General features: G+C 60.5%; 2 protein-coding genes across 17 annotated transcripts in view; one reads left to right on the top strand and one right to left on the bottom strand.

The window, feature by feature from the left end:
* Window positions 1–12,172, bottom strand: part of LOC112987795 (ubiquitin-associated protein 2) — a 172,339-nt gene that overhangs the window by 29,785 nt on the left and 130,382 nt on the right. The gene's annotated exons all lie outside the window — the stretch shown is intronic.
* Window positions 5,448–9,804, top strand: LOC135324804 (interferon-like). Its single transcript, XM_064501736.1, has 2 exons — window positions 5,448–5,680; window positions 9,391–9,804. Exons 1-2 carry the CDS (start codon window positions 5,448–5,450, stop codon window positions 9,734–9,736), a joined length of 579 nt encoding a protein of 192 aa, XP_064357806.1. The 3' UTR covers window positions 9,737–9,804.

Below are 12,172 nucleotides of genomic sequence, written 5' to 3'. Positions count from 1 at the left end.
CACCACCTCGCCATCCCTACAACGACATGCAGAAGGACAAACGCAAAACGGCACACCGCATGCAGCCGCAGAGCAAGGAAGGGAAACACACGGCACCACATACATTCGGGGACACAGCAAGAGCCCTCGGAAGCACAAGCGAGCCCCAGGGCACGCTGAACACCTCCTGACGTCCCTGCTAACCACAAGTCTCCCCTAAGCCTGGCCACGGCAGACCTTACTGCTCCCTTCAGACACCTCACGCAAGCACGCACCAACGACTGAGCCAGACTCTTCTCCGACACAAAAACAGACAGCATGAGAGTTGAGGGCACAAGTCCGAACACGGGAAAGGCAAAAACAAGAGGAAGAAAAAAAACTACTATCACCTTCACAAGAAAGGGGAAAGAGCGCCGCAACATGAGTTGGGAAGGCTGTGCGAATCTCCATCTCTGCAGATACGTAAAGTGCAACTGCACGAGGCCCTGAGCCACCTCCTCTACAACAACCTGCCCGCCGCACCAGGCTGCACCACACGCCTCCCAACGCTCCCCCAAAATACGGCACACGGCAACACTCCCAGAGCACGAAGAGCACTCACACGCTAACAGGAAAACAAAAAGAACCGGCAGCCTGAAAGCAAAAGCAACACAACGAATGCGAGGACATTACATCAAGAAAACAGAGCTGGGGAGGCAGGGAAATTCAAACGCACTAAGCGGCCACCACACCACACCGGCAAGGCGAAAGGGAAACACCCCAACACACCCCCACCAGCACAGCTGCCCCAAAGGCCTCCACCATGGGCACTTTCACATCCCCCATGCAAACACAACAAGGCAACAGCCAGACCTCCCCCACACACCACAAACACACCTGTCCCCAAAACACCAACCACAGCACCACGCAAGCATAACCACCGCCCTCCAAGGCACCGCGGACCCACAAGCGCACTTCCGCAAACACCGCAAAAGCCACCAAAGCCAACAACCAAAACTGAAAACGAGAGCAGGAAATTCCTCACAACTAGAAAACGGAAAAGGGAAAGATGCCGCACCAAATAAAGATAGGCACACAGCACAGCCTCAAGCACACCGCTCGCCAACACCACCAAGGCTGACAAGCCTCCTGCACCGCACCACCGCGCAACCGAACACACCACCATGCCTGCGCCTGCAACACGACACCCCTGCCTGTGGCATGGCACCCCCGTGCTCCTGCTCCTCCTGCCCGCTCTCGCCACTGCCCTCGGCTGCGCCAACCTCCGCACCCAACAGAGCACCTTCAACTGGCACAGCCTCCAGCTCCTCAACGACATGGCTCCCAGCCCGCCGCAGCCCTGCGCCCAACACAATGAGCCTTTCTCCTTCCCCAACACCCTCCTGGCAATCCACGCCCCACAACAAGCCGCCACCGCCGTCCTCCGCACCCTCCAGCACCTCTTCACCACTCTCAGCAATGAAACCATCCCCGCGCACTGGGACACCCACGCACACCAACAGCTCCTCAACCAGCTCCACGACCAAATCCAACACCTCCAGCAATGCCTCCCTGGCGACGACACCCATTTCAAAAGCCAAGGGCCCCGCAACCCCTGGCTCAGCATCACCAGATACTTCCGGCGCATCCAGGACTTCCTCCGCACCCACCACCACAGCCCCTGCGCCTGGGACAACGTCCGCCTCCAAGCTCACACCTGCTTCCAGCGCATCCACAACCTCACCCGCACCATGGCAGATTAGCCACAACCACGGACCCACGCACCCCGCACCCATCACTCCCACAGCACCCTCCTCGCCTGCCCCCCACAACACCCACACCATCCCAACACCACCAACACCACCAACACCACCAACACCACCAACACCACCAACACCACCAACACCACCAACACCACCAACACCACCAACACCACCAACACCACCACCGCGCAGAGCCCAGCGGCACCGTGAACAAGCACGCCCACGCTTCAGCACCCCGCGCACCAACGTCGCCCCACGCACCCCACACCCACGCCTGCTCCCACAGAGCCACCCACCGATGGCAAACACAGACAACCAGCGACAAGGAGAGCTGCCAACACATCTCGCCCTCTGCACTCCCCACACCCCTCACCAAGGGAAGCAACTGATGCCAGCAACTTACCCAGACCCTCACCGCCAAAACACACACCTATTTATTTAAATTATTCTATTTATTCTCATAATTGTTTTGCTCTATTTATTCTGCTATTTATTCGAGGCAAATAAAGACCTTTTGTAAAAACTCGGGCGCCACGGACCTCACACAATCATAGCGTGATCATTCCAGGGGGAAGCCACCGCCAGGCGTCCCCTGCTCCAACTCCCTCCTCCAAACAGCTCGCAGGACATCGGGGTGCTCGCCTCCATGTCCACAGGAGGCTGGGACGCCTCCTGTACGGGGACAGCAGCTTAGGCCATCACACGCGCAAGACCTTGCACTGGCCCTTCTTCAACTTCAGCAGCTTCCCACCACACCATCTACTTCTCCCGCCTCTCCAGGTCCCCCCGCTCAGCAGCAGCCCTGCCCTCCAGCACATTCATCGCTCCGCTCTGCTGCGGCGCTGGCCGCCGCAACCGTCCGCAGAGCCAGCCGTCCCATCACCCGCGGTGGCAGCACACGCAGCAAACAGCTCTGGCCCCAACACCCACCCAGACGCCAGGCACCCCACCACTTACTGCCTGCCAACACCATGCCCTGCACCACTGACTGCAGCTCTTCCCACAGCACCATTCCCCTTCGCCGCACACCCACCTCCTCCTCCACCGCTGCAGCACACACCTCACCAATGGGGCAGCAGGCAAAACAGGCAAGACTCCGTCAAAGGCCTTCCCAAAATCACCGCATACAACACCCACTGCTCCACCCTGCTCAACACCACCGCTCACCTCCTTCTACCAACCCAGCATCCCAGGCACGCAGCACCTGCCCTTGCAAAACGCAGCCTGCCTCCCTCCACAGCACTCAGCTCTTCAGAAATACCCGCCCAGACAAACCGCCGCCAGAAACAGCCCAGCAACTGCCTGCAGCCTCGACGGCCTCCGCTTCCCTCCATCCTCCCCCTCGCCCTTCGCCAGCACGGCACCAACGCCTGCCTTTTGCCACTCGGCACCGACCTCCTCCAATGGCCAAAAGCACCTCGCAACAGGGAGACGCAGCGCCCTCCCAAAGACGTCCAACACCTCCTTCAACACCCACGGCCGCATCCCATGTGCTCACAGGCACTCCTGCACACCCAAGGGCCTTAACGGACCCCCGCCTCTTCCTTCCCCGACCCGTGAGCACACCTTCACTCCCACACAGCCTCTCCAAACAGCCCCACACACTTGCGAGGCCCAAGCACAAGCCTTACCAACAACAACCAGCACACAACAGGCTCCCAGGACCTCAGCCTCTTCCCAAGCCCTTCTCACTACCTTCCCGTACCCAGGCAGACACTCGCCCATGCTCTCCTTAGCCTGACACTGATCACCCAGCGACCTGCAGAAACCCTTCTCCTTCCAGCTCCACCTCACCTTGGCCTTGCCTGACTCCAACCCTACACGCCCACACAGGCTCTCCATTCCCCTCCCAAGCAGCCTCTCCTCGCCCTCCCAACACCACCTCTGCTCTCCCCTCTTGCTTGGCCAACAGCGCCATCTTCACCCACACTGCCCGCCTGCCACGACTCCTCCACGGGCCCCACATCGCCACAGACCATTCACAGGCTCCCAGCAGGCACTCCTGGAAGATCACACAGCTCTCCGTGGCCCCGCGCCACACCGAGGCGCTTCCCCACCCCTTTGCACCAGCCAACGCCTCTTCCTTCCGCCTCACTAGCGGCTCCAACACGCCAGCTCGCCACAGCACTTCATCCATCACCACCGGGACCAGATTCTCTTCAACGCGCCCCAGCAACCCCCAGGACACCTGGCAACCACCCCTATTGTCCCTTCCAGCACCTACTCGGGGGCTGCAAGTCAACCGGGACGACCAGCACCTCTCACTCCCCGGCTCTCTCCTCCTCCCAAAGCAAGGCAGCATCTGCCCCTCACTCTTCAGCACTACGCCTGCAGCACACCCCCACTCCACCACCACCTCTCCTCATCTCTCCCCTCAGCCTCGCCCCACAAACTCCGGCCTGCTTCGCCACCTGTCCCGCTCCAGACCTCCACGCGCTCAACACTCCCCTGCACACACAGCACAACCCCGCCTCCACCCCAGCCCACGCTCTCCGGGCTTCCCAGGCGCTTGCCCTCCGCTCCACCTCTCCAATTCAACAACCTGACCAACCACCTCTCCGTCATCCCACACAGCTCACACCTCTGCAGCTCTGCACCGACTCTGCACTACCACTCCAAACGGCGACCAACGCCTTCCCACAATGACACTTGCACGCTCAAATGTGGTACCCACAGGCGCCATGCCCTCTCCCCTCCAGCTTTCACCCTTCTCAACACCACGCTGCACAAACACCTCACACACCAACAACCCCCTCCGAACAACCCTCCTTCCACCTCTGCCCTGCACCACACACCTCCCCACGCCTCTTCCCAACAGAACCATACCACCATCCCCGCCAAGGGCCATTCTCGGCCTCTCGATGCACACTGCAGGCAAGCAGGCAGAGAAGGCAGAGCCAGACTCCGCTCGCACGGACACACGCTCACCACCACACGCAAAGGCAGGAGCGCAAACACCACAATTTCTTCCCCAAGCAGCACAAAACACCCACGCACGCGCGCACACACACACACGCCAACCATCGCGGGACGCAAACACACTAAAGGGCAGCACACAAACTATGGCACCTTCGTCCAGGCACACACTCAAAGCTCAACTGCATGAAGCCCTGAGCCACCTCCTCTACAACAACCTGCCCAACGTGCCAGGCTGCACCACACGCCACCCAACGCTCCCCCAAAATACGGCACACGGCAACACTCCCAGAGCACGAAGAGCACTCACACGCTAACGGGAAAACAAAAAGAACCGGCAGCCTGAAAGCAAAAGCAACACAACGAATGCGAGGACATTACATCAAGAAAACAGAGCTGGGGAGGCAGGGAAATTCAAACGCACTAAGCGGCCACCACACCACAACAGCAAGGCGAAAGGGAAACACCCCAACACACCCCCACCAGCACAGCTGCCCCAAAGGCCTCCACCATGGGCACTTTCACATCCCCCATGCAAACACAACAAGGCAACAGCCAGACCTCCCCCACACACCACAAACACGCCGGCCCACAAGCACACTTCCGCAAACACCGCAAAAGCCACCAAAGCCAACAACCAAAACCGAAAACGAGAGCAGGAAATTCTTCGCAACTAGAAAACGGAAAAGGGAAAGATGCCGCACCAAATAAAGACGCGCACACAGCACAGCCTCAAGCACACCGCTCGCCAACACCACCAAGGCTGACAAGCCTCCTGCACCGCACCACCGCGCAACCGAACACACCACCATGCCTGCGCCTGCAACACGACACCCCTGCCTGTGGCATGGCACCCCCGTGCTCCTGCTCCTCCTGCCCGCTCTCGCCACTGCCCTCGGCTGCGCCAACCTCCGCACCCAACAGAGCACCTTCAACTGGCACAGCCTCCAGCTCCTCAACGACATGGCTCCCAGCTCGCCTCCATCCTGCGCCCAACACGACGAGCCTCTCCCCTTCCCCGACACCCTCCTGGCAATCCACGACCCACAACAAGCCACCGCCGCCATCCTCCGCACCCTCAACCACCTCTTCACCACTCTCAGCGAAGAAAACACCCCCGCGCACTGGCACAACAGAACCAAGCTCCTCAACCAGCTTCAGCATCAAATCCAACACCTCCAGCAATGCCTCACAGCTGGCAGCAGGCATTTCAAAAGCCAAGGGCCCCGCAACCTCAACATCACCAGATACTTCCACCACATCCAGAAATTCCTCCGCACCCACAACCACAGCCCCTGCGCCTGGGAAAACGTCCGCCTCATAGCGCAGACTTGCTTCCAACACATCCACAAGCTGACGCGGAGAATGGCAGGCCACTCGGCTCCCTCCCTCCAAACCCATCCTCCTCCAAACACTGTCCCCAATGACAGCCAGAAGACACCAAGCCACGAGAGGCATCTACAGCCAGCACTCGGATTCAGCGGCACCACTCTGCCCTCTGCCACACGGGGCTCCACGACGCCTGGGAAACAGGCAGGACAGCGCTGAACCCAGCAGCACCACCACCACGCGGGAGCCAGGCTGCGGCACAGCCCGCACACCCACACCACCCTGCGCTCCCCACGCCCTCAACTTCCATGCAAAGGAAGCTAGAGCAAGGCACAGACGCGCCTCACATCAAGGCACAGCAGCGAAGCTAGCGCAGAAGGGCCAGCAGTTATTACCCAGCGCGTTCGACATCCCTTCTGCACTGCGACCTCCTCTGATGGACACAAAGGTCCCAAGCCCAACTGCTAAAGACTCTCACCCGCCCCTCACTATCTATTAACACATTTTATTTATTTATTTATTTATTTATTTTGTATTTATTCTTTCTATGGAAATAAAGACCTTTGGTAAAAATAAAAGGTGGTCATCAGGAATAAACTACGTGGGAAAAGGCAAGACCCACAAATGCAGGCAGGAAGGACCCTCCCTCCTGCAGCCCACTCTCTGCAAGCCTCTCTCCCTCACCAACAGCCCGCTCCGCCTGCTCTGTGCTGCCATGAGCAGAGGCCCCCAAAGCCCCTTGAGCACAGGCCCCCAAAGCCCCTTGAGCACAACCCCACAGCAAGACCTGGCCACCAAGCAGGCAGGCCGAGCAAAGACCACCCTTCCAGGGGCAGGAGGGGGAACACTCCAAGGGCCACGGCTCTTCACATCAAAGGCGACAACCCGAGACTGCAGGCCCCGCAAAACAGTGCCCAGCCCACTACTACAAGCCTGCGAGAGGGCTGCGAACAGCTTCACCCTCACCCCTACATGCCACCGCAGCCCTCCAAGCCCCCAGGGCTCTCCCACTGAAGCCACACGCTCACGGGGGCCTGCACCCACATGCTCAACGTCACGCCCGTCCCGCAACACGGTTCCCAACACAAACCAACCCGGGGCCTGCCGAGCCACGCGGCTCTCACGCCTCAAGCCCACCCCGCCCACCCCACCCAACACGGGCCACAGCGCAAGGCTCTGCTCCTTCCGCTCCTTCACTGCTCCTGCCCTTGCCCAACAACCATCCCGCAGCCTCCACAACTCACCACCTCAACACCGCCTGCCCCAAGCTCTCCTCACCTCCCAACACACTCCCGCTCCCTTCCCAACCCTCTCCCAGACACAAGGCACCACACCCACACACACTTACACCCCACACCCACAAACCACCCCTCCATCACAACCAAACCTCTCGCCGACACACAAAGCTTTCCGCCACGCCACACCACCCACAAGGCTCGCCCCCAAGAAGCCACCAGGGCACCCATCAAAGCCTGCAGTGGCGTTTACACAAGCAGCGGCACCCTGGGGCTACCAGGTCCCCCAGGAAGAGCCCCAAAGGCCACACAAAACAGCAGCAGGGCACCCAGCAGCGCCTCCACAGCTACAAGCAGCAGGGCCCCTCCAGGCCTCTCCCACTCACGCCACAGCTCACACACCAGCAACCACGGGGCCAACTGGGCACCTGCCTCGCAGCACAGAGCACGCTAGTGCTGCCTTTCTTCATCCCAGCACGTCCTCAGCAAGCAAAAAGCAACATCCCCCAAACACCACCACCCGCGCCTACAACGAGGGCCTCTCCTACCCAGCAAGCACAGAGCAGCGCAACAGCAGCGGACCACGCCAAGAGGGCTGCCCAGGCACCAGCTCTTCCATCGCCCTCCAAACACCAGGGCCACCACTAACCCAAAAGCCTCCCTCTGCCCTAGCTGCTTCCCTCCCCCACCCCACAACTAAGCCAGGCCAGCACAACCCCAAAGCTAAGCCTGCTCTGCACTCCCCCCGCACGTCAAACACTGCGTGGTCGAAGGACACCGCGCTCCTTGCTCGCTGGCAGGGCCACAACGGCCATGCACTTCCACCACCTCGCCATCCCTACAACGACATGCAGAAGGACAAACGCAAAACGGCACACCGCATGCAGCCGCAGAGCAAGGAAGGGAAACACACGGCACCACATACATTCGGGGACACAGCAAGAGCCCTCGGAAGCACAAGCGAGCCCCAGGGCACGCTGAACACCTCCTGACGTCCCTGCTAACCACAAGTCTCCCCTAAGCCTGGCCACGGCAGACCTTACTGCTCCCTTCAGACACCTCACGCAAGCACGCACCAACGACTGAGCCAGACTCTTCTCCGACACAAAAACAGACAGCATGAGAGTTGAGGGCACAAGTCCGAACACGGGAAAGGCAAAAACAAGAGGAAGAAAAAAAACTACTATCACCTTCACAAGAAAGGGGAAAGAGCGCCGCAACATGAGTTGGGAAGGCTGTGCGAATCTCCATCTCTGCAGATACGTAAAGTGCAACTGCACGAGGCCCTGAGCCACCTCCTCTACAACAACCTGCCCGCCGCACCAGGCTGCACCACACGCCTCCCAACGCTCCCCCAAAATACGGCACACGGCAACACTCCCAGAGCACGAAGAGCACTCACACGCTAACAGGAAAACAAAAAGAACCGGCAGCCTGAAAGCAAAAGCAACACAACGAATGCGAGGACATTACATCAAGAAAACAGAGCTGGGGAGGCAGGGAAATTCAAACGCACTAAGCAGCCACCACACCACACCGGCAAGGCGAAAGGGAAACACCCCAACACACCCCCACCAGCACAGCTGCCCCAAAGGCCTCCACCATGGGCACTTTCACATCCCCCATGCAAACACAACAAGGCAACAGCCAGACCTCCCCCACACACCACAAACACGCCGGCCCCCAAAACACCAACCACAGCACCACACAAGCACCACCACCGCCCTCCAAGGCACCGCGGACCCACAAGCGCACTTCCGCAAACACCGCAAAAGCCACCAAAGCCAACAACCAAAACCGAAAACGAGAGCAGGAAATTCCTCACAACTAGAAAACGGAAAAGGGAAAGATGCCGCACCAAATAAAGATAGGCACACAGCACAGCCTCAAGCACACCGCTCGCCAACACCACCAAGGCTGACAAGCCTCCTGCACCGCACCACCAAACACACCACCATGCCTGCGCCTGCAACACAACACCCCTGCCTGTGGCATGGCACCCCCGTGCTCCTGCTCCTCCTGCCCGCTCTCGCCACTGCCCTCGGCTGCGCCAACCTCCGCACCCAACAGAGCACCTTCAACTGGCACAGCCTCCAGCTCCTCAACGACATGGCTCCCAGCCCGCCGCAGCCCTGCGCCCAACACATCGAGCCTTTCTCCTTCCCCAACACCCTCCTGGCAATCCACGCCCCACAACAAGCCGCCACCGCCGTCCTCCGCATCCTCCAGCACCTCTTCACCACTCTCAGCAATGAAACCATCCCCGCGCACTGGGACACCCACGCACACCAACAGCTCCTCAACCAGCTCCACGACCAAATCCAACACCTCCAGCAATGCCTCCCTGGCGACAACACCCATTTCAAAAGCCAAGGGCCCCGCAACCCCTGGCTCAGCATCACCAGATACTTCCGGCGCATCCAGGACTTCCTCCGCACCCACCACCACAGCCCCTGCGCCTGGGACAACGTCCGCCTCCAAGCTCACACCTGCTTCCAGCGCATCCACCACCTCACCCGCACCATGGCAGATTAGCCACAACCACGGACCCACGCACCCCGCACCCATCACTCCCACAGCACCCTCCTCGCCTGCCCCCCACAACACCCACACCATCCCAACACCACCAACACCACCAACACCACCACCGCGCAGAGCCCAGCGGCACCGTGAACAAGCACGCCCACGCTTCAGCACCCCGCGCACCAACGTCGCCCCACGCACCCCACACCCACGCCTGCTCCCACAGAGCCACCCACCGATGGCAAACACAGACAACCAGCGACAAGGAGAGCTGCCAACACATCTCGCCCTCTGCACTCCCCACACCCCTCACCAAGGGAAGCAACTGACGCCAGCAACTTACCCAGACCCTCACCGCCAAAACACACACCTATTTATTTAAATTATTCTATTTATTCTCATAATTGTTTTGCTCTATTTATTCTGCTATTTAATCGAGGCAAATAAAGACCTTTTGTAAAAACTCGGGCGCCACGGACCTCACACAATCATAGCGTGATCATTCCAGGGGGAAGCCACCGCCAGGCATCCCCTGCTCCAACTCCCTCCTCCAAACAGCTCGCAGGACATCGGGGTGCTCGCCTCCATGTCCACAGGAGGCTGGGACGCCTCCTGTACGGGGACAGCGGCTTAGGCCATCCCACGCGCAAGACCTTGCACTGGCCCTTCTTCAACTTCAGCAGCTTCCCACCACACCATCTACTTCTCCCGCCTCTCCAGGTCCCCCCGCTCAGCAGCAGCCCTGCCCTCCAGCACATTCATCGCTCCGCTCCGCTGCGGCGCTGGCCGCCGCAACCGTCCGCAGAGCCAGCCGTCCCATCACCCGCGGTGGCAGCACACGCAGCAAACAGCTCTGGCCCCAACACCCACCCAGACGCCAGGCACCCCACCACTTACTGCCTGCCAACACCATGCCCTGCACCACTGACCGCAGCTCTTCCCACAGCACCATTCCCCTTCGCCGCACACCCACCTCCTCCTCCACCGCTGCAGCACACACCTCACCAATGGGGCAGCAGGCAAAACAGGCAAGACTCCGTCAAAGGCCTTCCCAAAATCACCGCATACAACACCCACTGCTCCACCCTGCTCAACACCACCGCTCACCTCCTTCTACCAACCCAGCATCCCAGGCACGCAGCACCTGCCCTTGCAAAACGCAGCCTGCCTCCCTCCACAGCACTCAGCTCTTCAGAAATACCCGCCCAGACAAACCGCCGCCAGAAACAGCCCAGCAACTGCCTGCAGCCTCGACGGCCTCCGCTTCCCTCCATCCTCCCCCTCGCCCTTCGCCAGCACGGCACCAACGCCTGCCTTTTGCCACTCGGCACCGACCTCCTCCAATGGCCAAAAGCACCTCGCAACAGGGAGACGCAGCGTCCTCCCAAAGACGTCCAACACCTCCTTCAACACCCACGGCCGCATCCCATGTGCTCACAGGCACTCCTGCACACCCAAGGGCCTTAACGGACCCCCGCCTCTTCCTTCCCCGACCCGTGAGCACACCTTCACTCCCACACAGCCTCTCCAAACAGCCCCACACACTTGCGAGGCCCAAGCACAAGCCTTACCAACAACAACCAGCACACAACAGGCTCCCAGGACCTCAGCCTCTTCCCAAGCCCTTCTCACTACCTTCCCGTACCCAGGCAGACACGCGCCCATGCTCTCCTTAGCCTGACACTGATCACCCAGCGACCTGCAGAAACCCTTCTCCTTCCAGCTCCACCTCACCTTGGCCTTGCCTGACTCCAACCCTACACGCCCACACAGGCTCTCCATTCCCCTCCCAAGCAGCCTCTCCTCGCCCTCCCAACACCACCTCTGCTCTCCCCTCTTGCTTGGCCAACAGCGCCATCTTCACCCACACTGCCCGCCTGCCACGACTCCTCCACGGGCCCCACATCGCCACAGACCATTCACGGGCTCCCAGAAGGCACTCCTGGAAGATCACACAGCTCTCCGTGGCCCCGCGCCACACCGAGGCGCTTCCCCACCCCTTTGCACCAGCCAACGCCTCTTCCTTCCGCCTCACTAGCGGCTCCAACACGCCAGCTCGCCACAGCACTTCATCCATCACCACCGGGACCAGATTCTCTTCAACGCGCCCCAGCAACCCCCAGGACACCTGGCAACCACCCCTATTGTCCCTTCCAGCACCTACTCGGGGGCTGCAAGTCAACCGGGACGACCAGCACCTCTCACTCCCCGGCTCTCTCCTCCTCCCAAAGCAAGGCAGCATCTGCCCCTCACTCTTCAGCACTACGCCTGCAGCACACCCCCACTCCACCACCACCTCTCCTCATCTCTCCCCTCAGCCTCGCCCCACAAACTCCGGCCTGCTTCGCCACCTGTCCCGCTCCAGACCTCCACGCGCTCAACACTCCCCTGCACACACAGCACAACCCCGCCTCCACCCCAGCCCACGCTCTCCGGGCTTCCCAGGCG

This window comes from Dromaius novaehollandiae, chromosome Z (genome assembly GCF_036370855.1).
Source record: "Dromaius novaehollandiae isolate bDroNov1 chromosome Z, bDroNov1.hap1, whole genome shotgun sequence".
NCBI lineage: Eukaryota > Metazoa > Chordata > Aves > Casuariiformes > Dromaiidae > Dromaius > Dromaius novaehollandiae.
The sequence above is the reverse complement of the archived record's forward strand: the minus strand, read 5'-3'. Positions and strand labels throughout refer to the sequence as shown.

Excerpts from the sequence above, each read along its gene's own strand:
- LOC135324804 (XM_064501736.1), top strand. The coding sequence starts at position 5,448 with ATGCCTGCGCCTGCAACACGACACCCCTGCCTGTGGCATGGCACCCCC. Across the intron at positions 5,681-9,390 it reads ACCCTCCTGGCAATCCACGA|CCCACAACAAGCCGCCACCG; the intron begins CCCACAACAAGC and ends GGCAATCCACGC.